This window comes from Globicephala melas, chromosome 21, assembly GCF_963455315.2.
Source record: "Globicephala melas chromosome 21, mGloMel1.2, whole genome shotgun sequence".
Classification (NCBI taxonomy): domain Eukaryota; kingdom Metazoa; phylum Chordata; class Mammalia; order Artiodactyla; family Delphinidae; genus Globicephala; species Globicephala melas.
The window spans coordinates 11,543,959-11,570,744 of record NC_083334.1 but is presented as its reverse complement, the minus strand read 5'-3'; the positions used below and the strand labels follow the sequence as shown (position 1 = coordinate 11,570,744).

The window sequence follows — 26,786 nt, the reverse complement described above, 5'->3', positions numbered from 1 at the left end:
TCTTGAAGTGACGGGCACCAGGGACCAACGGTCGGGCTTGGAGGCCCCATGGACGCCAGGGGAGCTCTGAAAGGCCACAGCGAGTGCAGCCCCTCTGCAGCTCAGCCCGGCCCCCAGGGACTGCCTGCGTTTTGTCACAGACGTGTACGTGCAGGATCCCACCCCGAAGAGCCAGAGACGAGGGTGTCGGTGTGAGCGGGAAGAGGGGCAGCGAAAAGTTCTGGTGACAGGAGGCAAAGGGGCCGAGTGCGGATGCGCCCCTTGATCTCAGTGGACAGACCCTGAGTTCTCGCTGTCCTTCGAGATGGCACACCTCTCATCACTTTCTTTCCAGTTTTGTCCTGTGTCAGGATTAACTGCGGGAGGTGGCGGTCAGAACGGGGCCCGGCCTCGGGCCGGGGAGTGGGGCGGCTGAGTGGTGGGCCCGGCCCTGCTCCAGGCGTACACAGGCCATACCGGGAGACTCGACGGCTCACAGAGCACCCTCCCTGCTTCTTCACTTCTGATCCTCTGCCAGCTCGATGGGCTGGGTCACCGTGCGCGGCAGATGGTGACCTGAGCCACAGAGGGGTTCACATCTTGCGCGTGGGTTGCCTGCGTGAAAAGTTTAGTGGTAGAGTTTTGCTTAAGTCTTTTCACTGTTCCACATTCCTATATTAGAGGAATTATCATGTTTTTGAGGAATTACTTCTGAATAGCGAGTCTGCGGGCCTGAACAGTGTCCCCCAAGGTTCACGTCCACCTGGAGCCTCAGAACGTGACCTTATTTGGAAGCGGGGTCTTTGCACGTGTAATCAGTTAGGATGAGGTCCTGCTGGAGTGGGAAGGGCCCTAAACCGGTGACTGTGTCCTTAAGAGAAGAGGGAACAGAGACACAGTCACAGGGAGAAGCCATGTGAAGAGATTGGCCCAGGGGCTCCACAACACTAGGAGCTGAGTGAGGCAAGGAGGTCCCCTCCCTGGGCCACAACGTAACAGGGCCCCGCCGACACTGGGGTCTGGACCTGCGACCTCAGAACCCTGAGAGTGGTGCCCGCTGACGTACCCCGCGCGGCATGGGGCTGCCTCACGGCAGCCGCGGAAACCATGCAGAAGGGCCGTTACTTCTCCCCTGGGGTGCCGTATGCTTTTCTCCTTGAGAGGAGAGGTCATGCTTGTTCATGTTTTGTCTTCTGTGAAGGACCAAACATACTTCTTTACACGATAGTCAGATATTCTCACACCATCTCACTTTGAACATGTGGAAAATGAGCCTGTGTTAACGGTGGGTTAGACGACATGATTGCAAACTAGTGAGTGAAAAAATTACAAAGAGCAGAACCCGGGAGGCCTTCCGTTTTCTGGCACAGGTTGGAAGGAGACCCTGCTGCCACCTGAGTGCGTATGAGAACACATTTTGCTGATGAATCGTTGAAACCGACTGATGGTGAAAAGAGCAGGGGGCCTCAGAGCAGACGGTTGTCGCGCACGTGGGTCTCCTGCAGACTTGCCGCTGGCCCGCACACCTGGAACCCAGGCCGCGTCGGAAGGCTCCATGGGGAGGGCTGTCCCTGTGCCACTGAGGTCCCCCAGGAGGTGCCCGTCATAGCGACTCTGGGTGAAAATGTACCTGATGCACCTCCTCCGTGTTAGTGACACCCTTTCCTTCTGTTCGAGGTAAGGGATTGGTGGTGGTGGGGTGTCATTTGGGCCCCTTGCCTGTCCGTCAGGTAGGACAGGTTGGGCCTCCTCACCGCAGGGCACCAGGTGCAGTGTGTGCAGGGCCGGGGCCACTCGGGTATTCACGTGACCTCTGCCCTTGAGCTGGGGAGCTGGTCTGCTCATCTTTACATGCCTCCTTAGGTCCTGGGACTTTGGCCCCAGGAGTTTGTTTCCCAACACTCCTCAATCTTTGGACGTGAACTCCTGTTTCCCAAGTGCTTCCTGGGTCCTTTAAATAGTGGAATCATGAAAACAAGGGAAAGGACGTCTCCGGCTGGACCGTCTGGTTATGTGAAGATGTTTAGCTTCTTCCTGATCTCTGCCAAGGACCACGTGGCATGAATAGTTCACGAGGAGACAGGAGGGGGGAGACCATGGTCGTGGACGAGCTTCCCGGGACCCGCGAGGCAGCAGCAGGGCCAGGGGGTGGAGGGGCCAGACCTCTGTGTTGGGTTGTGTCTTGTTTTCTCAGTTTACTGACCAGGGATCTCTTCTTCCACGACACCTAACGGGGTTTGTATCTGCCCCGAGGCTGCCATGATGAGTTCGTGGTGGGATCATAACAAGCTCTTGAATGTGCTCAGCTCAGGAGCGCTTGCTACGCTTGGCTGACCTTTTGAGGGCGGCTTAGATGGAAGGACAGCAGCCATGCAGGTCCAGCTCTGTCCCCAGATTCAGGGAGCAGAAGCGGGCAAGATGTGCCTCAGGTCACAGGCGCTCCTGACAGCAGAGATGCGTGTATTAAAGGTCTTCTTTGTCTTGATACTGTAGCGTTCTCCTCTCGTGGAAAGCAGTGACTTCCTGACACGCGTGGAGACATTTTAAAACAGTGACCTTTTGAGTTCAGGGCGACTGTTGAGAGGGGCCATCTGTAGAATCTCTGACCTGAGCCTTTGTGTGCCACGTTGCAGTGTCTTGGGTCACAGCCCAGCTTGGTCCCTGCCACGTGCCCACTCCCTGGGCACCCCCACACACACATACCCCCAGCACCTGGAACAGACCTGGAGCTGCTCCACTCGCAATGAGGGGACGGATGAGCAGGTTGTCCTGTGGGTTGTTCTGGTGATTTTTTCCATGGTAAACATTCTGCACAAATTCTACCTGAATATGAACTGGCTCATAAGAGACTAAAATAATTAATTTGCCAGTCGTTTTACTGAACCTACAGGCACCTCCTCTTTTCAAGAAAACTGGTATTTAGAAATGGAGGAAGTTCCTTATTAGAAAACAGATTCTTCACAAAAGGAATGCCCTCTGAGTTCCTTAGCACAAAAAGATATGTTTACAATTTATTTTTTAAAAAACGTCCTTCTTGTTGATTCAAGAATTGGTATAGGCTACTTACTCCAGGAGTTTCTCTAATTTTTTCCTTTAAAAAGTGTTGGATTAAAGTAAGCTAGCAAAATATGTAACTGCTCCTAAGAACAAGATTCATGAAGGAGAAGAGACCACGTGGGACCTCCCAGGGATGCCTGCTTCCAGTCAAAGGAAACACTACTGGACACTAACTGGACAGTTTGGCCTCAAGAGAATTAAATTAGATGTAGCTCTGACGTTTTATGGGATGTGTGTGTGCAGCCAGCAGGAGTGTGCTGATTAGATGGCATGTCCTCTGGAAATTTGAAATGTCACTAGCACAGTCTGCAAGTGTCCAGTACCATCTTCATTTTTCTTTAACTTCCCGCATATTTATGCTGCCAACAATGTAACTTGTAGAATGTGACCAAACGCAAGAACTAAGAATTCTTTTAACAAAACTGAAATTATAGATTGTGTAACAATTCAATTCATAGAAGATAACAGTTTTTCCTTCTGCCAGTATTAGAAGTCAGTGACTAGGATGAGAGCCAAATGAGGTGTTAATTCCCATGGAGGGTGGACAAGAGGGACAGTCCGAAAAGAGGTCACTTCTCACAGGCCACCTGCCCGAGCTGGTCCCCCAGATGGGACCCTTGTTCTCGACGCAGCCTGCGTTCGCCCTGCATGAGATACCCTCATCCCTGGGGGAGGAACGGGGCCACGGACCTTGGGAGAACCTGATGAAAGCTCCTGACACTTCCCAGAGTTACAACAACATGGACGCAGAGTCTGCGAACAAGCCTGCGTGCTGGCACTGCTCCGGCTTTGTGAACATCTAGGTGAGAATCTGCTATTGCAGAGTTTAGGTCTCATTCCTTTTTCATTAAATACAGTAAAACTGAGAAGACTTTTAAAATCAGGTAATCAACTTGCACATCGCTGAAGCCTGTGGAAGCTGTTCGCTGCGTCCTGACACGCGTGAGGTGCACGGGACGCAGGTGGCAAGAATTTGCAGTGTTTCAGTCCTGAATCCAGTCCCTGTTACTGTGTGACTTTGGGGTCATTTTCCTCATCTCTGGGCCTCAGTTCTCGCTGTGCAGCGTGATAATACAGTACGTCTTCTAGGGGTGTTGTAAGAATTAGGCAGTCATGTCCAGCCCTTCTGGTAGCGCCTCGGTAATAATGGGTCAGTGTGGAAATCTGCGTGAAGCCAGAAGTGAAGACGGCATGGCCCCCGGCCTCTGCCCATTGAGGGTGCCCTGTGCTGCACGAAAGAGCGACCTGAACACGAAACCGTCACCCTCTGTCCTTCCCTCACACCCACGCTGTCATCCTGACCACGTAACACGTGCGCTTGGGCATTCCAGACGTGCCTGGGAGCTCAGATAGCTGAGGTTTTCCGTACTTTTATTTAATTCTAGCTTTAGTATATTATCATCAGAGAGTTCGGCCTGTACGATCTCTGTTTTTTTGAAATGCGTTAAATTTTCCTTTGTGGCCATTTTCATAGTTAATTTTTGTAAATATTCTATTGACACATAAGAAAAATGCAGATTCTCTGTTTGAAGGATGTAAGTTTTTCTGCTTATTTATTAAACAAGGTTTGGCGGTTATATTATTTAATTCCTCCACATCCTTACTTGTTTAGAATTGTTAAATTTGAAGAGACGTATAAAAATCTCCCACAGTATTTGTATTTTTGACAAATTCTCTTTAGGTTTCCAACAGATTTTGTCTTATATATCTAGCTGAATAGAGGCTAATGTGTGGTTATATCTTCTTTGTAAATTGTCTTCTGGGGGCTTCCCTGGTGGCGCAGTGGTTAAGAACCCACCTGCCAATTCAGGGGACACGGGTTCAAGCCCTGGTCTGGGAAGAGCCCACGTGCCGTGGAGCAACTAAGCCTGTGCGCCACAACTACTGAGCCTGTGCTCTAGAGCCCGTGAGCTACAACTACTGAGCCCATGTGCCACAACTACTGAAACCCATGCACCTAGAGCCCATGCTCCGCAACAAAGAGAAGCCACCGCAATGAGAAGCCTGCGTACTGCAACGAAGAGGAGCCCCCGCTCGCCACAGCTAGAGAAAGCCCGCACGCAGCAACCAAGACCCAATGCAGCCAAAAAATAAATTAAAAAAAAAATATTGTCTTCTGCACTTTTATGTTAATTACCATTTTAACCTAAGATTTCACTGTCATCTATTAACATGGTCACTCTTGTGTTTGCACATCCCACTGTGGTGGTTTTTCTGGTGGGTGCCCTGTGGATAACTAGCTAACCCACCATGCCAACCCCACACCTTCTGCTAGTGAGTTCAGCCTTTTTCTAAAGGATTTTTTTACGTGATATTAGAAAACTGTAGTTTTTGTTGATGATAGGAGGAGGTGGTTGGAATACTTACTTCCTTTTGTGACAGAATATCCATTCTCAGACTAAGACCTGGTGTCAGGGGTCCTCCTCACTTCGAAACTACTGAGGACCCCAAAGAAATTTGCTTATGTGGGTTTTGTCTATTAATATTTACCATATGGAAGTTAAAATAAGTTTTAAAAATATTTCTCTATTTAAAAATAAAGAGTGCCTGTGTCCTCCTGTGCCCATCTTCGCAGCGACTGCGATGGTGGAAGATGGTGCGTTCTCAGGGCTGAATTCAGCGTGTGCAGCATCCTCGTGGGGCACCGGGACCCTGCACTGCACACGAGCGAGGCGGCAGTGGGACCAGGGAAGTAGCTTAGATCTGGGGTCCCGGGGGTCCCTGGACGGCTCTCTGAGGGCCGCGGCCCACGGGCGCCACACCTATTTTTCTTTGCGGAGCAGGAGGGGCATGTATTTGCATATCTGGTCTGTTTCTCTCAGATCCTGAGGGTCTTGAGAGCAGGGAGCCTGTCAGGGAAGGTTGGTTGTTACTCACTGCCCAGGGCCGGTGGCTCGGTCTGTCGGGTCAGCGCTGGGAGCCCCACCCCTTCCGGCTGTCGTTAGCAGTGAAGCTGGCCCCAGGTCTCTAAGTTGGTTGTAAACGCAGGCGGGGAAAGGGTCTGAGTCAGTGTTAAAGTGGTGCTGATTGTGATGCTGGTCGAACAAGGAAGACGGAAGGTGCTAACATTTTGCTTTGTGACCACCTAGAGGGGTGGGACAGGGAGGGTGGGAGGGAGACGCAAGAGGGAGGAGATATGGGGACATATGTACATGTATAGCTGATTCACTTTGTTATACAGCAGAAACTGGCGCACCATTGTAAAGCAATTATACTCCAGTAAAGATGTTTTTAAAAAAAAAAAGATTGAGGAGCCGGACTGACCTTGTAGCCTTGGGCTTCTCAGGTGTTCTCTGGCCAGGGCCCTGGAGCGTTGTTTCTGTGTTCACTGCAGCATAGGACACTTTTATGTAAATATACTGGAAGTTGCAGAATGATTTTTTTCCCAACAATCATCATGTGATTGTCATATTTGTAATTTTTTTTAACTTCCACGGTCAACATGGCAACGTGAGTATGTGAGTTAGCATTTTCTTTTCTCCCTCTGGAAACTCACAGAGGCAGCTAGGAGGATTGGAAAGGAGGGATGAAAAATTCCTTTTTCAGAGAAATAGGCAGATGTAATTCACAGATTGTAAAATCTGTTTAAGGCTTACCCACAGTGGCTCAGATGCCTAAGAACTAAGAAACAGTATGGGAAGAAGTGAATGGATGTGTCCAGGTGGGGAGGACTTGGCAGAGGTAGCCCTGGACCACACCAGAGACACGCGTGGCCCAGGGCGAGGCCCCGCGTGGGAGGCGGAAATTACAGGACGTGAGGGGACGCGGGGAAGCGGCTGACACAGGACTCTTGAGACCCAGTTTGTACAGAGAGGTGGGCCGTGGGTTCACCGAAGACTGATACGGATGAGCCGTGTTTGTGACAGCCAGCTCTCCCCGGAGCAGCTGAGAGGAGGGGACAGCACTGGGGAAGAGAAGCGGGAAGGCTGTCCCGTCCTTCCCAGGCCTTCCCCGCCGGCTGCCGTGCCGGCATCGCGTGCAGGAGCCTGGGAGGCACGCCAGGCAGCAGCTGCGGGAGGGAGGGGCAGTGCCGTGCGTGTCAGGCGGGAGGCCGGAGGGACAGACGTGATGTGAGGCCGTTGGGGAAGGTCCGGCTCAGCTCGTGTGAGACTGGGACATTCAGAGGAAAGGGCACAGCAGGATGCTGGGTGGACCCCCAAAGATGTGCCGTCGTGGGGAGGGTGTCACGGCCTGCGGCCTGCGCTCTCCTTCCCTGTCACTTGGGGGCACTTCCCTTCAGAGGTGATGCTCACCTGTAACTCCCCCCACCCTCCCCCCCCACAGCTGTTGCAGCTGATCGCAAAGTCCCAGCTGACCTCGCTGAGCGGTGTGGCCCAGAAGAACTACTTCAACGTTCTGGATAAAATCGTTCAAAAAGGTAAGGTGATGACTGATATTTTTAATAATCTAAATCTTAATTAGAAATTCGGTGCAAGGAGATTGGATTTTTCTTTTATTTCCCCCCAGTATTAATGGTGTCAAATAATGTGATGGTGTCAGGGCAAGGGCAAGGGCTCGGGTTGGCTGCTCCGTTCTTGATGTTGTTATTGTTGTTCTTTAAAAGGTGCTTTTGCATACAGAAGAACATATTGTAATGAGAAAGACAATTTTTTTTGTTTTGGGGCCACACTGCGTGGCATGTGGGATCTTAGTTCCCCAATTAGGGATCAGACCCGTGCCCCCTGCAGTGGAAGCGCGGTGTCTTAACCGCTGGACCACCAGGGAAGTCCCAGAGAAAGGTAATTAATCCCTGAGTTTTAAAAAGACACTTACTGTTTCATGGGTAACTAGTCACAGCTCACCTTAGCTGTATAGTGTTTCTATAATTAGCAAGGTTGTGACTTAGTTCTTAGGCATCGGCTAAGCCTGTCATTTTAATTTAATGTTTGTCCTGATTAGTGGCCAGTAATAAACGGAACTTTTGAGTTTATGCATATATATGCCATTTTAAATATCCATTCTCATGATTAAGTATAAAAGAAAACAGAGACTGACAGGTTTAAAGGCAAAACTGTAGACTCAACCAAAAATACACTATCAGACAATATTTTGAAGTTTTAAAATCTCATCCTACTTGTGATATCTCAGAAATGATGCCACTTTGGAGTTGCAGTGAAATTAGATCATAGTTTTTTATTGTGGTTAAATATACATAAAATTTACCATCTTAACCACTCTTAAGTGCACAGCTCAGTGGCGTTAAGTACATTCACATCATTGTGCAACGATGCCCACCATCATCTGCAGAGCTCACCTTGCCGAGCTGACACTCTGTCCCCATAAACACCAACCAGCACGACCCTCCCCCCACTGCCCAGCCCCTGGCGCCCACCATCTACTTTCTGTCTCTATGAATTTGACTATTCTAAGGGCCTCATATAAGGAGGATCACACAATACTTGTTCATTTGTGTCTGGTTCTTATCATAAGGGCTTCAAGTTTCATCTACGTCGTAGCACGTGTCAGAATTTCCTTCCTGTTTAAGGCTGAGTAATATTCCATTGTGTGTATGTATCACACTCTGTATATCTGTGTTATCTGTTAATGGGCCCTTGGGCTGTGAAAGCAGGTCATTCTTAACAGCGGGGGTTGACTGTATCAGTGCATTGTTTTTGTTTGTTCCAGTTCTCGATGACCACCAAAACCCTCGCCTAATCAAAGATCTTCTCCAAGACCTAAGCTCTACCCTTTGCATTCTAATTAGAGGAGTGGGGAAGTCCGTTCTGGTGGGAAATATCAACATTTGGGTTTGCCGGTTAGAAACTATTCTCAACTGGCAACAGCAGCTACAGAATCTTCAGATGACTGAGGTATGCATTTCTTGGCCTACAAGTGAGTACACTCTGTTTTTCTGTTACAAACACTGTTGTTACTTCTAAGCGTATGTGAAAGACTATTACAGCTTTTCCAAAGGTTTTTTTCCTTTACATTTCATAAATATTAAACTGTTTTAAGATGGATTAAGACCAGAAGACCCTTTAATGGGTTATAGGTGTCATTGGAAAGACGGTGGGGATGGTAATTATTAAAAAGAGCTGATCCTGTGGGTGATGAGGTGGTGAATTGATTTACCTTTATAGGAGATTAGGTATTTCAGGCTAAAATAACGTTCAATGGATTAAGGCTAAATTGTATAGTAGTGACTCTGTTCATCTGCTGTTGCTTCTCTAGGGTTGATGTGTTGTACGCTGCATGGTGTGTGTACATGTGTTTGTAGTTCAGAAGGAGCATGCAGATCACTCCAGTTGTTCTGATGCTTTTTGTTTATTCTGGTAACTAGTTTCATCAAGAAAAATGTTGACCCTATTGACTAAAGTAAGTGTTTTAGGTTGTGTTTTATTTATCTCTGGTTGCTTTCAAAGGTGGCGTTGGAACACTGTAACTTTGGGCCATTTATTTGCTACCTAGATGTGGGATTTACAAAGAGCAGTGATTCCCTAATTAAGGCCCTGCAGTTACAAGGGACGATCTAACATCCAGTGTCCAGGCGGCCTTGGTGTGAGTGCCGCACAGACCCCACCTCGTTCCCACGGGCAGAGGCTTGTGCTGTGAGGGCCACACGCATCTGGGGCGTGTCTGCTATCCAGGCCTTGATAGACGTGGCCAGGTGCCACTGTCCCCTAGTAGCTGATGCGTGGTGACACCTCGTCAGCTGGCGAACTCGGGGAGTGTGGGTGTCAGTGGTCGGGATCCCCAGGGAAGGGAATGCTTGTCGCGCAGATCCAGGCAGGGCCGCTGCTGGGCGTTATCTGGAGACAAGTGGGGAGGAAGGAGGGGCGGGCGGCCTTCCCGTCGCCTGGGCCTCAGACGTCAGTGTGAGTGCCGCGCTCCTGCGCCTTCTCGCTGGAGTAAGCGCGCGGGTCCTCCCAGCAGGTGGACAGCGGCCTGACGCTCAGCGACCTTCCCGTGCACATGCTCAGCAACATCCTGTACAGGTTCTCGGATGGGTGGGACATCGTCACTCTGGGTCAGGTGACCCCGACGCTGTCCGCGCTTAGCGAGGACCGGCGGCTGTGGAAGAAGCTCTGCCAGTACCACTTCGGCGAGAAGCAGGTGAGCATGGGCTCCGGCCCCAGCGGCCAGGCCTGGCCACTTCGGGGAATGGGCTAGAATCACTTACGGGAAAGCTTGTTCTTCATGTTGAGAAAGAGCTGTGATTCTAAGCACAGCCCAGAACAGAGAAGCAGAACAAGAGCAGGTTCTTCCTGTCGAGGACGTGCCCCTCGTCTTTCCCGTAACTCGAGGCCCCTCTCCGGGTGGTGTGTCACCTCTGGGATCATGGGTGGCCACGCGCTCCCCGCACCCCTGCCCTCCCAGGACCGGGACTAGCCACGGGGACCGGCGGACTCCTGTGTGTCCCCCTCATCGTTGCCCCCCTCCTCGCCCCCCACCCCGTGTTTCTGGAGTGAAGCACCGACAGCTGGGCATCCACGACACGCACGGCAGCGTGAAGGGCAGGGGACAGTCTCAGATGGGGCAGGATGCGATCCTGCCCCAGGGGGTCCTTGACAAGGGGACAGATGTCACGTGTCTCTTCAGACACGGGCTTGGGGGATGTGTGGGGTCACGTGCCCGTCCCCTAGGTGGACACGGCCACTCTGAGGGGCATGGCGGGCAGGGGCGTCCTGGAGGTGAGCAGGTTCGGGCCCTGAAACTGAGAAGTGCGTGCTGGAGGGGGTGAGGCTGGGTGCGGCCAGGCCACGGGGCCGCCATGGTCCCCCTTCTCGGGGCGGGGCGGCGGCGGGGGGGGGGCGCCCCGGAGTGGAGTCTAATATTCTGAGGAACCGAGAAGCTGTTGCTCAAAGTCGCCGCCCCATCGGGCAGCCCCCGACTGCTCCACGCCCCCATCCCCACCTGTTACTCTGAGTGTTTGGTCACAGCCTCACGGGGGGCGTGAGGGGCTGCCTCCTCCCATCCCTGATCTGATGCCCGAGGCGCTGAGCATCTTTTCATGTGCTTGTTGCCCATTTGTATGTCTTTTCAAGTCCTTTGCCTATTTTGTATTTGGATTGTCTTTCTGTTACTGAGTTGTGTTCTTTTTGTGTTCTAGTTACAAGTCTCTGGCAGATACATGATGTAGTAACTTACTTTTAGCTTAATAGTATGTCGTGGACATCATTCCAGATCGGAACCTTTAAGTCTCTTTAACAGCTGCATGGTATTCCAGTGTATAGACTGAATTATATTTGAAATTTAATTTCTAATAATTGAATGTTTCATGCAGTATACTGCTTTTAAAAAATTGTTATGCTATGAAAACCATCTGATTCTGAACAGAATTTTGTCTGTCTAGTTTTGTAGACACTTGATCCTTTCAGAAAAAGGTCATATCGAATGGAAGTTGATGTATTTTGCACTTCAGAAACATTACCCCACTAAGGAACAGTATGGAGACACACTGCACTTTTGTCGGCACTGCAGCATCCTCTTTTGGAAGGTAAAAATTTCAGATGTAGTCTTGGAGTTTGAGGATTAAAATTTGGAGAAACAAACTATTCACCTAACGGTAATGGTTAAAAAAAAAAAAAAAAAGGCAAGTTGTATTTGTGATAAGATAATGATGTATCACCAAGGACTGGGGCAGGGGAACAGGTTCACAAAAGTAGAACAACTTGCGGTTGGACCTGAACGCCGGACCACCCACCCCGTCCCCTTGCACTGTGGTAGCAGGTGGGGGGCTGTCCCCGAGGGCGGTGAGCGCGCTGGCTGGCGCCTCGGCCCGAGTCCTGGCGGGCGGGGCTGCTTTCTGCTGTTGAGGCTCAGGATCCCCCACCCTCTTCTGGAAGCCGAGGGGGCCCCTCAGCTGCCCTCCACACTCGGCCTCAGGCTCCACTGTCGGGACCCCCAGGGGGCAGGCCTGGAGACGGCACCTCCAGGGGGCTTCTCCTCACAGCCCCGTGCCTGGAGCAGAGGCGAGGCCCACGAAGGTGCCCAGGCTTCTCATGTGTTTGAGCCACACTTAGCAAGTCTGGTCCGTGGTGGAGACTGAGCCATGTCCGCAGTTGTCTGGGCCCATCCCCTCCCTCTCTGGCTCCCTTCCTCTCCTGTCCAGACTCTGATAAAAACAAGTTTCCAGGGCGGGGGAGTGGGGTGCTTCCATGCACCTCCTCTCAGTAAAATCATTTCCATAGTTTGCCTTGAGTTTGAATTTGCTTGTTAACGTGGTGAAATTTCACTAGGGAGAAAAGTGGCGAAACTGGCAGGCGGTGTGCGCCTGCCCCTCCGTGTCCTCGGGCGTGGCTGTAAGGCGCAGGCCTTCCACCTGGTCAGCGCCTTGGCTGTTGGTGTATTTCTTTTGCTCTTCATTTATCTGTGATTTGTTGCATGGATTACATGGCAGACTCTAAACTGTTGGAAGAGAAATGACTACTTGAAATTGTTTCCATTTCAGATTATATCCGTGGTAATGTGGCTCTTTTTTAACTATAATCCGTGGTTGTGGGGTGAGAGTCCCTGTGTCAACAGAGCTTTACCTCCTGGGCTGTAGGCGAGCAGGTCCTGCTGTCCCCACTCATGACCAACAGGAGGTCACGTCATTGGTAATTGGTTGTTTCGTATTCTAGTGTGGCTTTTCCCACACAATTAAAAAGAAGAAATGTGTTACATGGCTGCAGTGGCTGTTCTGTGGAACCTTGTTCCTCTGGGGCAGGGGCACCTCGCGCTCATTCTCGCCGGTGTGCCGGCTGCATTGCGCGGGGACGCAGGCGAATCAGTCAGCGGGATTACAGTACATGGAGCGGAGCCCTTATTGTGCGCCCTTGGTCCCAATCACAGGGATAGAAACGCATACCCGGGCAGGTGCCCGTGGAAAACACGTGAGGAGGCGTCTTCACGGCTGAGTCAGAGCAGACGAGACCGTCTGGTTGCTGCTCTGAACTGACACTCCTCCCCAGGGTTTTCTGTTCTGAGCAGATCACTTTATTCCAGAGAGAGACTGGGAGCAGTGGTGTTTCTTCCTGGGGCGGATGTGATGGGCGTTTCTCTAAGAATGCCGTTGCAGTGTGGAGAGTGTGGGAGCCCTGTCTCTGAAGTAGTGAACAGAGAAGCACCCTCCTTAGTCTCCCTGCTGTTGGTGTAAGAATGTGCTGCTGAGGCATCGAGAAGCACGGAAGTTCTGGATTTTTTAAAACTGAGATGTGATTTTTTAGGTTTCCAGAAGAATTGGCCTGCGGATTCTTTTGTTTATGAAAATTCAGAACAAGTGTCTCCTGCTGGTCTTTTGGCTCTGAAATGTTCAGTCTTGCCTTGAAAGCTGAGCACTTCGATGTCCATGCAGCCTCAGGCCTCAGGGCCTGGTTCGGTCCACCCGTGGGGTCACACTGTAGCTTTTTCTCCTAGAGGCCATTCCAACTTTATTCTGAATCTGTGGGTGGAAATTAAAAAAAAAAAGACGAGTCTCTGGAATTTCTGGTGGAAACTGCTTGCAGTGTCAGCTCCCGAGGAAGGCCCCCTGCGTTGCCCCAGCTGACCGGACTCTCCCCCCCGGCTCATCCCACACCATCCCATGGCCTCACCCTAGTTCCCAGCCTCGTGGAGCCTCCTGTCGGGGCAGACCTGCCGCGTGGAGTCGTGAAGGTTAAGCAGTGCCCTTCCCTGCGCGGGGCTGGTGCTCAGAAGTGGCCCCTGCGCTTTGACTCACCTTCGCCAGCACTTTCTGCTGATGGGGAGACAGCAGCGTGACACCATCAGATGCCACCGGGTGCTGGTGGGGACCCGCCATGGTGCGGCTCCCGCACGCTGCGAGACTCGTCCTCTTCCGCCCACGTGGGCCTGGGCTCTGACCTCTCAGCTGCCCCAGCCGTCCTGTCTGTTCTGGCTTCACTCTCTGGAGTCTGGGGGTTAGTTTTCTACCTGCCTTTGTGGGAACTCCTCCAAAGTGAAAGAAGGGGAAGTACTGGCCTTAAGAACTGTGCACCACGGTCTTGGAGTCACTGAGCCGAGTCACTCCGGCGAGCGCAGGTGCCGGCTCAGGGTCTGTCTGGCTTCTGTGGGCCGGCCCTCCCGGGTTGCTGAGTAGTGACGCGAGACCGCTGTGTTCCTTCCGCCTGACCGTCCTCCAGCTGAGTTTCTCGACTTCACTGAACTTCGGTCAACACTGGGGGTTGGCTGAGTTGGAAGCCGGACAGAATGAGTCCAGTTAAAGGCTGGGAATCAGGACCCCGTGTCCTTTTTTGTCTCGGCGTGTCCACTGCCAGGTCCACACCGTGGGTCTGTGGCCGGAGCAGGGAGGCTGCTGGCCCCAGCCCGCGCTGATGGCCAGCCCCCATCTCCAGCGAGGGTGGGGAAGCCGGGCCAGGTGGCCGGGCCGGCAAGAGGCGAGAGCTGTAGGTTGGTGCTGACCTCGAGCTGAAAACCGTGGATGCGCAGGGGTCCACGCGGGATCCGGGCTCTGGGGTGCCTGGGCTTGCGTGGAGTCTGGTTCGTGCTCTGAATTCCACGGAGTTGACTCTCAGACAGCAAAGAGGGAATGAGGGAGCTTCTGAGAAACCTGCCATAAATATTTGCAGTGTAAACCGTATGTGTCAGTGTCGCTCTGTGCACTTTCAGTGAACAGTTCCGACGGTTATGTAGCTCCGCAGCCTCATCAGTTGTCAGTCCGAGACTCGAGGAAGTGGAAACTGTGGCAGTGTCCCAGGTGGCCCTTCAGGTGCTGGACGGTGCCTCTGATTCAGCTGCCCGATGATTTTAGCCATTTACGTAAATAATACACATCCAGCCTAAATGCTAAGTACAGTCTGGCTCTTCCTAATAACCCTGTTTTCCCTTTTTTCCTCCCTTCTCTGCACTCCTTCCTGACCCTTTCTCCGCCGTCTCCAAGGACTGCCGCCTTGCTTTATTACTCGAGGTACCTCCTGCTCTGCCCGCGTCTGCGCGCGTCCCCAGGAGGCTGGTGCCCCTCAGGCCGCACCCTCTGCTGATGTGCGACTGGCCTGCTTGCTTCGCCACGACCGGGGGTCCCATGAGCTGCCCTGTAGACCAGAGGGAGGGTGTAGACTTGGCCGCCGGGTCCCCGGCCTTACTGGCCCCCAGTCCTGAGGCTGCTCTGTCTCCTGACCTGAGCCCCGTTTCTGCTGCGGGACGCAGTGCTGGGCCCTCTGGTGAGTGGGGTGGGCGGTGCCCAGAGCAGGTCCCGGGGTGGACCCTGACCCACGGCGGGAGGGGAGGAGCGCGGCCAGGACGGGGGCGCAGAGCCCAGGGCTCCCTCTGGGGCCCTAACTCAGGGCGGCCCGTCTCCCCATCCACTGGAGCAGGAATTCCTTTGGGAAGTCTCTCCCCCGGGGAGCCGTGTGGCTGCCTTCATTTTCGTAGTTCTCATCGCTTGCTGTCCACGCACCTTTGTGGTGGGGTCCGGGGCGCGTTTAAACAAGCAGCTGGTGACTTCTGAGCTGCGTTCCCTCCAGAAACACGCCCCATGTGGTAACAACCCACTCCTCCCGCAGGACTCGGGCCACCCCTGCACGGCTGCTGACCCCGACAGCTGCTTCACGCCCGTGTCCCCGCAGCACTTCATCGACCTCTTCAAGTTCTAAGGGCCCCACCGCGCCGTGGCCTGGGCAGCGTGGTAGGACGCGTCCTTCGTGACCGAGCCGTGACCTGGTGCCCAGGCTGGAGGGCGTGGAGGGACGTGGAAAAGTGCCCTGGCACCTGCGGGCGGGAGCATCTGTTGTTTCCACCCGTGAAGTGGGGCCAGGGAGCCCAAGGAAAATCATTTCTACTTCCTTCTTTAAAAAATGCTTTTCTTCTAAGCGCATTAAAATGTGCAACTTTGCATGTTTGTGAATGTGGTTCAGAAAGAGTCTGTATTTTCAGCACCGCATCCTGTGCTGAACTGACACTAACAGCCAAGCATACGCTTCTTAATTGTCAAATGATAGTTTCCTGATTTTGTAGTGATCGGGGGCGGGGATAGATCATTGATCCTTGTAAGGACATTGTGCAGAATATTTATTTTTCTTGAGATGTATTTTAACTGTATTGGTCGTGTCCATATGAATCCCCTTGGATACAGAAGGAACCCAGGGAAGTATGTGCATGTCTTCTGGGTGCTCAGCGTTGGGTTGTGAATTGTGCAGACATCCAAGACCCACAAAGGCCTGAGTCTGGGGCTGTGATCCTGGGCTCATGGCCCGATGCTGGCAGGCAGGGGCCCTAACCTGGGGGCCAGCCCAGTGTGACCTGCACTGTACTGCTCTGAATCCCCTTTTGCAGGCAAAGTAATAAATCATGTTTATCTACCGATTTTAACTTCATCAGTTTTGCATCTTACTGAAGGAAGTAGTATCGATGATTTTGATATCATTTATTGAAACCTTTCAAAGATTGTTTTATTTTCAAAGTATTGCATGTACGTTTTAGAAAATTTTGAAAATAAAGGTTTATAAAAGAATAAAACTTGCATATAACCCTGCCACCCAGAGATAGCTGTGCTTGCCAGAAGGAATGCAGGAATGGCCCCGGCAGGTGTAGGGGAGACTGAACAGGGTCAAGGACCCAAGCAAAGTCATTTCTACTTCCTTCTTAGCACATGGAAATTTGCTGTTTTGCATATTTGTAAATAAAGAGTGTATTTTCACTACATTCTGTGCTGAACTGACACAGCCAAGACTATGCTTAATTGTCAAATGATAGTTTCCCTCTGTGTGTATTGGGTGAAAGCTTTTCATAAAACCGTAAACATCATATATACTGTTTTCATTTTATAACCAGCCTTTTTTTCAAAAGTGTTTGTGAAAATATGGTTTTTACTGGCGACCTGGTACCACACAGCTGGAACAGATCACTTTGTGATCAGCATCACCACGTGTGCACCTGTGTGCATCTGCTGATCTCCTTACGATAAACGAGAAGCAGAACCAGGGAAAGGAGTCAGTTGTTTGTAAGGATGTTTCCGGAGCACTGGCGAGGATGGAAGGCGGCATCTTTCTCCCCCGGAGATGGACGTGAAGAGGCTATGAGGTAGGACATGTCTTCTGAAAGCTTATTGGCGAGTTGTTTCTGTATTTTTTTAACATATAAATTTATTTATTTTTGTCTGAGCTGGGTCTTCATTGTTGTGTGCGGGCTTTCTCTAGTTGAGGCGAGCGGGGGCTACTCTTCATTGTGGTGCACGTGCTTCTCATTCTGGTGGCTTCTCGTTGCAGAGCACGGGCTCTAGGCACGTAGGCTTCAGTGTTTGCAGCACGCAGGCTCTGTAGTTGTGGCACATGGGCTTAGCTGCTCTGCGGAATGTGGGATCTTCCCAGACCAGAGCTCGAACCCGTGCCCCCTGCGTTGGCAGGCGGGTTCTTAACCACTGCGCCACTAGGGAAGCCCTGTATTTTGTTTTGCTTTGGCAAATTACCTAATTGTGTTCTTTGCCTGTTTTACTCTTGGGGTGTTAGTCTTTTTTGTATAAGTTTCTTCTTAGGAGGACGTTAACCTCTTGAAGTGAGTTTTTTCCCCAGATAACATTAAAAGTCTTGGGAGAAGAGTCCAGCTGTTCCCCCTATTAATTAGCCCGTTTCCAGAGGCAGCAGATGTGCTTGGACCCAAAACCGCACACAGGCATTGGCAAAACCTATAGCAGGTGTGCCTGAGCCCGCAGCACTGGGAGGGGGCGTGAGCAGGATACATTTGGGGGCAGGCAGAGAGTTCCAGGCACACAGTTCCTGGGTCCTGATCACTCATTTACGGAAGATCAGATGACGTGAACAGGAAGGGAGGGATCGTCCTGAGCTGCAGGTTCATGTGTCATTTCTGAGTGTGGCTCCATCAGAGGGCTCACCAGACTCGGGCTGCACGGTGTCGCTTCCCACGATGTGTCATCTGCACGCCCTCTACCCTCTCAGCACGGCCAGGAGTGGGCCCAGAGCCACTCCTGCGGGAACTGCCACCCTCAGGAAGTGGCATCTGGAAGTCTGTGGCGTCTTCCTTTGCCTTGAGGTACATTTTCTCACCCGGGTTGTGACTCATGGGCCAGGAGGAGCCAGGTTAGGTTCTGCAGCAGGTCCAGGTGCTAGTCTGGGAGTTTCATGGCATCTGTTGTGCGTTTGCTCAGGGCTGTCCATGGAGAACCATGTCTCCTTTAGGGACAGTATTGAAGGATTTGATGTTATTTCTGCTGTAAATGCTGCTTTTAGAATCATACAGATTCTAACAAACATACAGAATCAAACAAAATGCTCATGTAAGGTGTTTGTATACTGATTTTGTATCCTGTAACTTTGCTGAAATCGCTAATTAAACCTAGCGGTATTTTTTGTAGATTCCTTAGGACGTGGATATACATCGTGTCCTCTGCAAATAGAGGTGGCTTTTCACCTTTCCTTCTTTCTTCCCTCCCTCCTTCCCTCTCTCCTCTCCTTCCCAGCTTTCCGGCCAGACCCCCATGCACGTGGATGGCAGTGCACACACATCCTAGCATGTTCCTGGGAGGCTCCCTGCCCTTCGCCTGTGGGTGTGGTGCATGCTGGGCCTCTCTGTGGACGCCTGGATCAGGGTGAGGTGCTCCCATCCAGCCTCGCTTTGTTGACGTGTTTGTTTTTTTTTTTAATCATGAAAGGATGTTAGATTTTTTCGAGTGCTCTTTCTACATCTACAGAGGTGGTCGTGTGTTGACTTTTGTGTGTTGAACCAACCTTGCATTTTCAGGCCCACGTCCCATGTGGTTTCCATACACAGTTGGTGGGTTTAGTTTGCTGGTTTTACTGAGCATTTTCACAAGAGAGATTAGCTGTGCTTTTCTGGTGAGTCTTTGTCTGGTTTTGGTATCAGGGTGAAAACAGCCTCCTAGAAGGGGCTTGCCTTGGGAGTGTTCCCTCCCATTTTCTGGGAAGGGTTTGTGAAGAATTGGTGTGTGTCCTCCTTTAAGCATTAGGATAATTCCTTGGAAACTGAAGTTACTGAGGAGAAGCGTCTGTTTTCAGTTTAGTGACATCCTCCCTTTTGGAAAATCCTTTGCCTTTAACGGGATAGCTGAGACGTATCTTGGTTAGAGCTCATTTTCTTCATCATGGGCCCTAACCTAGCAATAAACAGGCTGTAAACTTCATCTGCTGCTTTCCTCCATAGTTACAGAAGGAAGTGTGCTGAAAACCACAGATGAAAAGGCAGAAGCTGTCTTGGCTTATGACATTTCTTTCTTTCATTAACGGTGTGAGAAAATGCATATGCTTCACTCCTCTCCCTTTCCTGTATTCCCCACCAAACGCAGCATCACCCCCACCCGGTGAGATACCCAAGGATCTGCAAACCTGGGAGGGAAAACCCTGAGGGACCCAGTGATTTCCTGCTGCCGACACCTGCTCGGCTGAAAGGCCCGACATCCACTTGCTTCTCAGCTCGCACCCCCCTGCTCCTATCTGGGTGTGGTCGCGTCTTCTGACCTCACTCCCGACAAGCTCTGCTTTCTGTCCCTTTTTGCAGAGGAAGCAGACCCTCACTTTTGGAGAACAGTGTCCCCTGGGCGCCCCCCAGAATCCCAGCAGGGACGTGCCACGTGCACCTTCCCGACCCCTGCTATGGCTGGTGTGGCCTGCTCCTTCCCACCGCACAGGTGTGACTGCAGTGCCCCCTCGCCAGCACCTTCTGGGTGTCATTGGCACATGCATCTCTCAGGCGTATTCCTGGGGGTTCTGCTGCCCTCCCCACCCCCAGCACCGACTCAGGCCCACATGGAGAACAGAGGTGCTCAGAGCACAGCCACCTGAGGACGCGAGAGGGCTTTTCACGTGTCTCTCGCTCAGGATGGCGAGATTCTCCACACACGGTGTTTGTTCTTCTGTGTCAGACAGGAGAGACACCTCAACTATGTTGTTTTTATTATTTGGATAAAATTTTCACTTTTCTTTGACAGTCATTTGAGAAATTTGCACAGACGAATGCAAGTAGCTTTTTACTATTTAATCTACATAGAAAATTCAAATGTCATTAAAAAATTTTAATTGCAGTAAAATACACATAAAATTTGCCATCTTAACCATGTTTCAGTGTACAGTCCAGTGGCATTAGGTACATTCACATTGTTGTGCAAACACCACCACCATCATCTACAGAACACTTTTTATCTCTACAAACAGAAATTGTCCCCATTAAACACTAATTCCCCTTCCCCACCCACCAGCCTCTGGCCCCCACCATCTACTTTGTCTCTATGGATCTGACTGCTGTAGACACACCATGTAACTGGAATCATAAAGTAGTTGTCTTTTCATCCGTGTTGTAGCATCGCTCAGGATTTCCTTCACTTGTGAGCTGAATAGTGTTCCATTGTGTGGTTGGACCACATTTCTGTTTCTCTGTCTGTTGATGGGCACTTGGGTTGCTTCCACCTTTGGGCTGCTGTGAACATGGTGTACAAATCTCTCTTCTAGATAAAGGTTTCGTTTCCTTTTGAATGTATACCCAGAAGTGGAATTGCTGGATCATGTGCTAATTATATAGTTAATATTTTGAGGAACCACCGTACTATCTTCCATGGTGGGAGTGTACAATGGTGCAGCCTCTAACAGTGCCCAGGGGCTCCAGTTTCTCTACATCCTCACCAACACTTGTTATCTTGTGAGGTTGGGCTTTTTTTGTTTGTTTTTTATAGTAGTTGTCCACATGGTTGGGAGGTGATATCTCATTATGGCTTTGATTTTCATTTCCCTGATGAGAAGTGATGTTGAGCATCTTCTCCTGTGCTTGTTGGCTGTTTATATGTCTTTCTTGGGGAAATGTCTATTCAGGTCCTTTGCCCTCTTTTTAATTGAGTTGTATGTGGCTTTGTTGTTGAATATAGAAAGAACTACTACAACTCTGGACACTAAGTCCTTATCAGCTAGACAACTTGAAAATGTTCTCTCCGATTCCCTAGGTTGCCTTTTCACTCTGTTGACTGTGTCCTTGGACGCACAGAGGTTTTAAATTTTGATGTCCGATTTCTCTATTCTTTTTTTCGGTGCCTGCACATTTTGTCATATCCAGGACTTCATTGCCAAATCCAATGTCATGAAGCTTTCTCCCTATGTTTTCTTCTAAGAGTTTTATAGTTTTAATTTTTGCACATAGCATAATAAGGTAAGGATCCAACTTCATTCGTCTGCATGTGGATATGTGGTTTTCCCAGCAACATGTGTTGACTGTCCTTTCCCTACTGAATGGTTTTGGCACCCTTGTTGAAAATCATTTGACCAAATATGCCATTATGACTTGGGTGGGGATTGTATTGACTTTATAGATTGCTTTGGGTGGAAGTTTTCCAATCCATGAACATGGGATGGCTTCCATTTATTTGTGTCTTTTTCTTTCAGCCTTTTTTCACTCAGTTCATTCCTAAGTGTTTTATTCTTTTTGTTGCCATTAAAAAATGAAATTTTCTTAATTTCCTCTTTGGATTTTTCATTGTTATTGTATAGAAATGCAACTGATGTTTGTATGTTGATTTTTTTGTTGTCTTTAGGATTTTCTACATGTAAGATCATGCCACCTGCAAACAGAAAATTTTAATACTTCCTTTCCAATTTGGATGCTTTATTTCTTTTTCTTGCCCAGATGGCTCTGTCTGGTGCAGACTTCCAATCTGTGTGGAACAGAAGTAGTGAGAGTGGGCATTTTGTCTTGTTCCTGATCTTAGAGGAAAAGCTTTCAGTCTTTCAGCATTGAGAGGGTGTCAGCTGGGACTTTTTATATGGCTGTATAATGTTGGGGCAGTTTCCTTCTATTCAGAATTAGTTGAGTATTTCCATCGTGAAAGGGTGTTGAATTTTGTCAACTGCTTTTTCTGCATCAATTGAAATGATCATGTTTTTCCTTTGTTCTGTGTATGATAACGTGTATTAAATTGATTGATCTAATGGTGGATATTGTCTCTTCTTGAAGTGGGGTATTGGGGTCTCCTACTATAATATAGAGCTGGCTCTTCTTTCCTCAGTGTTTGCTTCATATGTTTAGAAGCTCTAATGTTTGTTCATGTATGTTTATGATTATTACATCTTCTTGATAAATTCTCAACTTTTTAATTTAAACAACATGAAGATGATGAAATTACAGGATTATGGGATTTACTTTAACATAGTTAATTCTCTTGGTTGAGGCTAGGGGGTGACTAAAGATAAAACAAGACTGGCCAGGAGCTGAAAACTGTAGAGGGGAAGGATGTGTACATGAAGGAGTTTTCACCAGGGTTCAGCAGATTTTCTGTGAGGAGGCAGGTGTTAAATATTTTTGGCTTTCCAGGGCCCACATTCTCTCTTGCAGCCATAGACAATCTATACGTAACTCAGACTTCAGCTGCGTGGGGGACATTGATAGCGAGTGTTCCAATTAAACTCTGTGGGATTTCATGTGTCACAGTATATTATTCTTTTAAGTTGTTCTACCATTTGAAAATGTAAACATTCTTAACTTGTATGCCATATAAGTAAGTACAGGGGGACGGCCACAGTTGTCCACCAGGCTGTAGTGTGCCAGCCCATGATTTATATAATTTTGTTTCTTCTTTTGGATATGTTTGCTATTTTCCATTTAAAAACTGAGGTGTTACTTTTTCAACAACATTTGTCGCCCTGTTTTTTTTATCACAAAAGTAATTATATTCACTGTAAAAAGTTTTGTTAAAAAGCCAATATACAAAAAAAAAGAAAATGCTACCCATAATTCTACTTCAAGGTAATTACTTACATTTTGATATCTTTCCAGTATTTTATCTCACATTGCCTTTTGAAGATCTGTAAGCACCCAAAATTATAAAGTGAGAGAAACAGCGAAGTACTAGAATAGAGCTGCGTATCTCCTGGGGGAGAGCAATGCCCTCATCTGGGTCCTGCTCACTGGTTCCCAAGGGAAACTGGTCTTCCAGGTGCTTCTGCATGTTGAGCTTTGGAGATTTCTTACAGAACAAAAATTCTTGGCATCCTCCTGCTAGCTTACTGAGCCAGTTCTAAGTTTCTAGGGAGAAGAGAATTTTGAAACCCTAGCCTCTAAAGAAAGAAATACTTCTCAGAAAGAAAACTCAAAGCAAATGATATTTTTCCCATCACCACCCCCTTCCAGATTTATTCAACTCTCTTGAAAGCTAAAATTCTACCCTGCCTTTATCACTAAATTCTGCAATTCTGAAAAGTCATGCTGAGACATTAACTTCTAATTATATAAACTTGTCCACCACTTCACTGAGGCCAAAGACCCTGGAGGGAGACTGGCGACCAGAAGACAGATGACAGAGGCCTGGGACAGAATCAGAAACTTGGCCGATACCCAGAGAAAGGACTCTTGAGTATCAGAACCCAGCACAAAGCGGTGGATTTGTACAGAAGCAAGTCCCCAGACACACATTCCTGCAGGCGGAGAGAGGCAACTGCAGGCAGGCGAGGCGGGAGGGAACCTGTCATCCCCATGCCCACATTTCACACCTACCTGAGTATCGGCTGAGCCCCTGCAGCAGGCCAGGCACAATGCACACACCATGTCGTGGTCTTGAGGACAAGATTAAAAGCAGCTAAAAGGACATTTTCCAGACAACTGGGAAAACCTGGCTGTATCTATGGGTATCGGATGATGTTAGGGAATGGTTAATTTTGTGAGGTGTGCCATTGACGTAGTAGTTAGTTATGCTGGGGGAATAGCTTCGTTTTTAGAAATGCATGCTGTACGCATTCAGGAGCGAAACGTCACGATGTCTGTAATTTACTTTTAAGTGGTGAATATATATCTCAGCCTTGAAATCGTTTATCAGGTAAAACACACGTGAAGCAAATATGACACGTTCAGCAACTGTGGAATCTCAGTGGCTGAGTTGCCCACTGCACTGTTCTTACCTTTGCATAGATATTTTCCATAATACAGTTTTTAAAAACTGAAATGCCTGTCACTTCCAAATTGAAATGTGACGGGTTAATTATGAAAAATAACCACCACTTAGAGGTTTAGGTGTAATCTGGCCTCCCTTGCACATGCCTGCTGCTACCGGGCTCAGGAGTGGCACACGCTGTACAGAAAAAGCACAACTCTTAACACTCCCACACACACTGAGACCCGGGGGCCCCCAATTCCTCAGGACCCACAGAGTGACCGAGGTGTGGGGACTCTTGTTCACAGCCGAGCGTGGCCTTTCCTGTTGTTAAAAGGAGAATGACTGTTTCACTGGGGATGGTTCTCCTGGATGAGCTGTGAATGCACGGAAGCTGGGCGCTGGCTTCCTCACCATCGGGACCCTGGGTGGCTGACAGGTGCGAAAAGCTTAGTCCAGGAGGAGCCCCTTTCCTTGAACCAGCCTCGCAGAGCCTGCAGATCTGGAGTAACCTCCCGCTCCGAGGCCCTGGCACCCCTGCTGCCCCAGGAACGTCTCCCAAACTCTGCCAGCCTCTCAGCTTCCCGTCCACCAGCTACACGGCCTCCTCACCCCACTGAATCCCATGCTCCGTCCGCTTCATGAAAACGTTTGCCCGGTGCATACGGGCAGGGGGCTCCACCCGTCCAGGAGGGACCGCCAGGTGGGGACACCTGCCCCGACGCCCCGCAGCCTCGCCTGGCCCTCACCACCGCATTCCATGCCAGCCACACCCTGTCCAGCCACGCCTTCTGCGACGAGGGACAAACTGTGTGGCCTCCCGAGGTCTAAGCCAGCATTTAGACCCCGTCCCTGTGAGTCTGAAGCCAGGCCCTGCACCCCCAACCAGTGCTGGGGACACGTCAGACCCCTCAGAACAGCAGGTGCCTCCGGCTTCCCCACCTGGATCTCAGCTCCTGGTCCAATGAGTGCCTGGGCACAAATACCCTCGGAGCCTCACTCTGATCATCTGGGAAACGGGCGCAGCGGCACCGCCTCTGGGAGCCCCGATGGACCAGGTGCCCCGCAGGAGGCCGGGCGGCACCAGGGAGTGGAGTGGACGGCGCCTGAGACCCTCGCCCGACGCCAGAGTCTGAGGTCTCCTCACCGCCCTCCCCCCGCGAGGCAGATGCACACGCCACAGCCACGTGTCATCTCTCCCTTGCTGTTCTGTTTAAAGCCACCATTTCTAAATTCAGAATTTCTGCATGAAGGCTAGAGTCGCCACTTGGGAACTGGAACACAGACACTCGGTCAGAAAAGACGGCCTCTTCCTCACAGGGAAGAAGCCAATTTTCGGTTTATTACCCCCATGGCTTCACTACCGAGCGGGTCAGGGCCCCCTGCAGGGCTGGCCCGGCCACACCTCACCTTCCCATGACCTCAGGCCCAGCCGCAGCGCCCTGACCTGTCCTTGTGCGAACACAGCGGGGAGACGACATGGTTAGAAAAACCCAGAGCGGAGCTGGTTTGCTTGTTAATACGGTCTGTACGCTTGTCTAACTGATTTTTCAAAATACCCCAGAAGGCGTGAAAAACATAGAGGTGAAAGTCACCTGCAATCCCTCATCCGAATGCAACCGTTAAAAGGTCTCGTCTGCCACGTCATTCTCCCCGTGGGTTTGAGGAAAGTCGGGTGCTGGGCCACTGTTTCCAGGGTAACACGATCACCTCATCAGGGGCACCAAATCCGGGGTGCTACCCAGCTATGCGGGGCTTTCCTTCTAGACCCATGTGACACCTCACACCCTGGGGGTCACCTTTGCGTTCATCACCCTGTTACTAAAGGACACAGCTCAAATATTTTCCAAATCCTGAGACGGCTTCTTTCAGTAGAAATTTTACATTTTTCAACAGTGGGCAAAATCTATCAATAGTTCATCACTTTGTTCTGCTATTAGTGAAGATTGGTAATTTTTCATTGCAACGTGACTCTGCACAACATGAATCGAAAGCCATTTAGGTTACAAAGTAGCGCTTTTTCTGAAAACAGGTGCATTCAGCTGGCTGAACGTTAACAGCTGGCCAGCACCGAGTGGACCAGGCTGGGACAGGATGTGGCCATCCACCCCCCTACCCCACCCCCCTGCCCCAGGAGCCCCAAGGGACCCTGCGACCCAGGAGGTGCCCTGCAGACAGTTCTGGACCAGGCTGGGTCCTGTATCCACGATTACAAACTACAGAACACAGCCGTGAGGACACGCACTCACCACGACAGCATCACGTGTGGGTCACAGCCCCATCAGACCCTTGTGGTGAAGCGGCAACTACTAGGAAGTGACGGTGCCTGTCCTCAGGGCACAGGCGCTGGGAAACCCCCTCGGAGGGCGTTCCTGCCCCGCATCCATCACCCAGAACCGCTCTTCTGCCAAAAGAAAGCAGTGGCAGCAGCAGGTCCCTTGGTTAGTCATTCAGCACCGTCTGTACCCCCCTTTGGACTATTTTATCACAAAGTTAAATTTTTAGCCAATTCATTTCTTTAAAGCTTATTAAATAGTGTCCTGCCCTTCTTTTGTTCAAATATCAACTGAGAACCATAAAAACTAGAAAGTATATATATATACAAATGGCTAGAAGTAAATGGGGAGAAAGAAGAGAAAGTCCCCGGCCTGTGACAACAGTCAGAAAATATCTGGTGACGTATGTCTGTGAGTGAGCACCTGAGGTTCAGGGTCTGAAACCACCAGCGGAAGCACACGCCCCCAGAGGCAGGTGTAGAGCAGGACGGGAGCAGGAGTGGGTGAGGTGGGGGGGAGGGGAGGAAGAGGGGACGAGGGCAGGGACAGGCCAGGAGACCAGCGAGGGAAAGGCAGAAACACGCACACCACGGGAAAGGAAGGTGGTGGGACTCGGACGTGTCACCTGGCTTGAGACGGCATCGTGGTCATCCAGTCCCTAAGGGAGGTCAGGGTTTCTCTCCAGAAGAGGCCACTGTTTGAGAAAAACAGATGGAAACCTTTTT

The 26,786-nt window shown here is 50.2% G+C and overlaps 2 protein-coding genes across 9 annotated transcripts in view; one reads left to right on the top strand and one right to left on the bottom strand.

Moving 5' to 3' along the window:
- The window catches only part of FBXO25 (F-box protein 25), a 55,698-nt gene extending 33,842 nt beyond the window's left edge, over positions 1-21,856 (top strand). The window contains exons 6-12 of one of the 6 annotated variants that reach the window (XR_009560563.1): positions 7,321-7,414; positions 8,662-8,846; positions 9,907-10,089; positions 11,330-11,473; positions 14,855-14,881; positions 15,477-16,992; positions 21,458-21,856. Coding sequence is in view for 5 of the 6 variants with exons in the window: in XM_030830435.3 (XP_030686295.2) it covers positions 7,321-7,414; positions 8,662-8,846; positions 9,910-10,089; positions 11,330-11,473; positions 14,855-15,421 (1,170 nt within the window). In the remaining variant the exon portion in view is untranslated. The other 5 variants (XM_060291690.1, XM_060291689.1, XM_070044638.1 and 2 more) reach the window with 5 other exon arrangements.
- Positions 11,587-26,786, bottom strand: part of TDRP (testis development related protein) — a 67,598-nt gene continuing 52,398 nt past the window's right edge. The window contains exons 4-5 of one of the 3 annotated variants that reach the window (XR_009560565.2): positions 26,035-26,755; positions 11,587-13,399 (exon numbers count right to left, since the gene is read on the bottom strand). The gene's annotated coding sequence lies outside the window, so the exon portion shown is untranslated. Of the gene's footprint in view, positions 13,400-19,491; positions 26,756-26,786 lie in introns of those variants that run through there. The other 2 variants (XR_009560566.2, XR_009560564.2) reach the window with 2 other exon arrangements.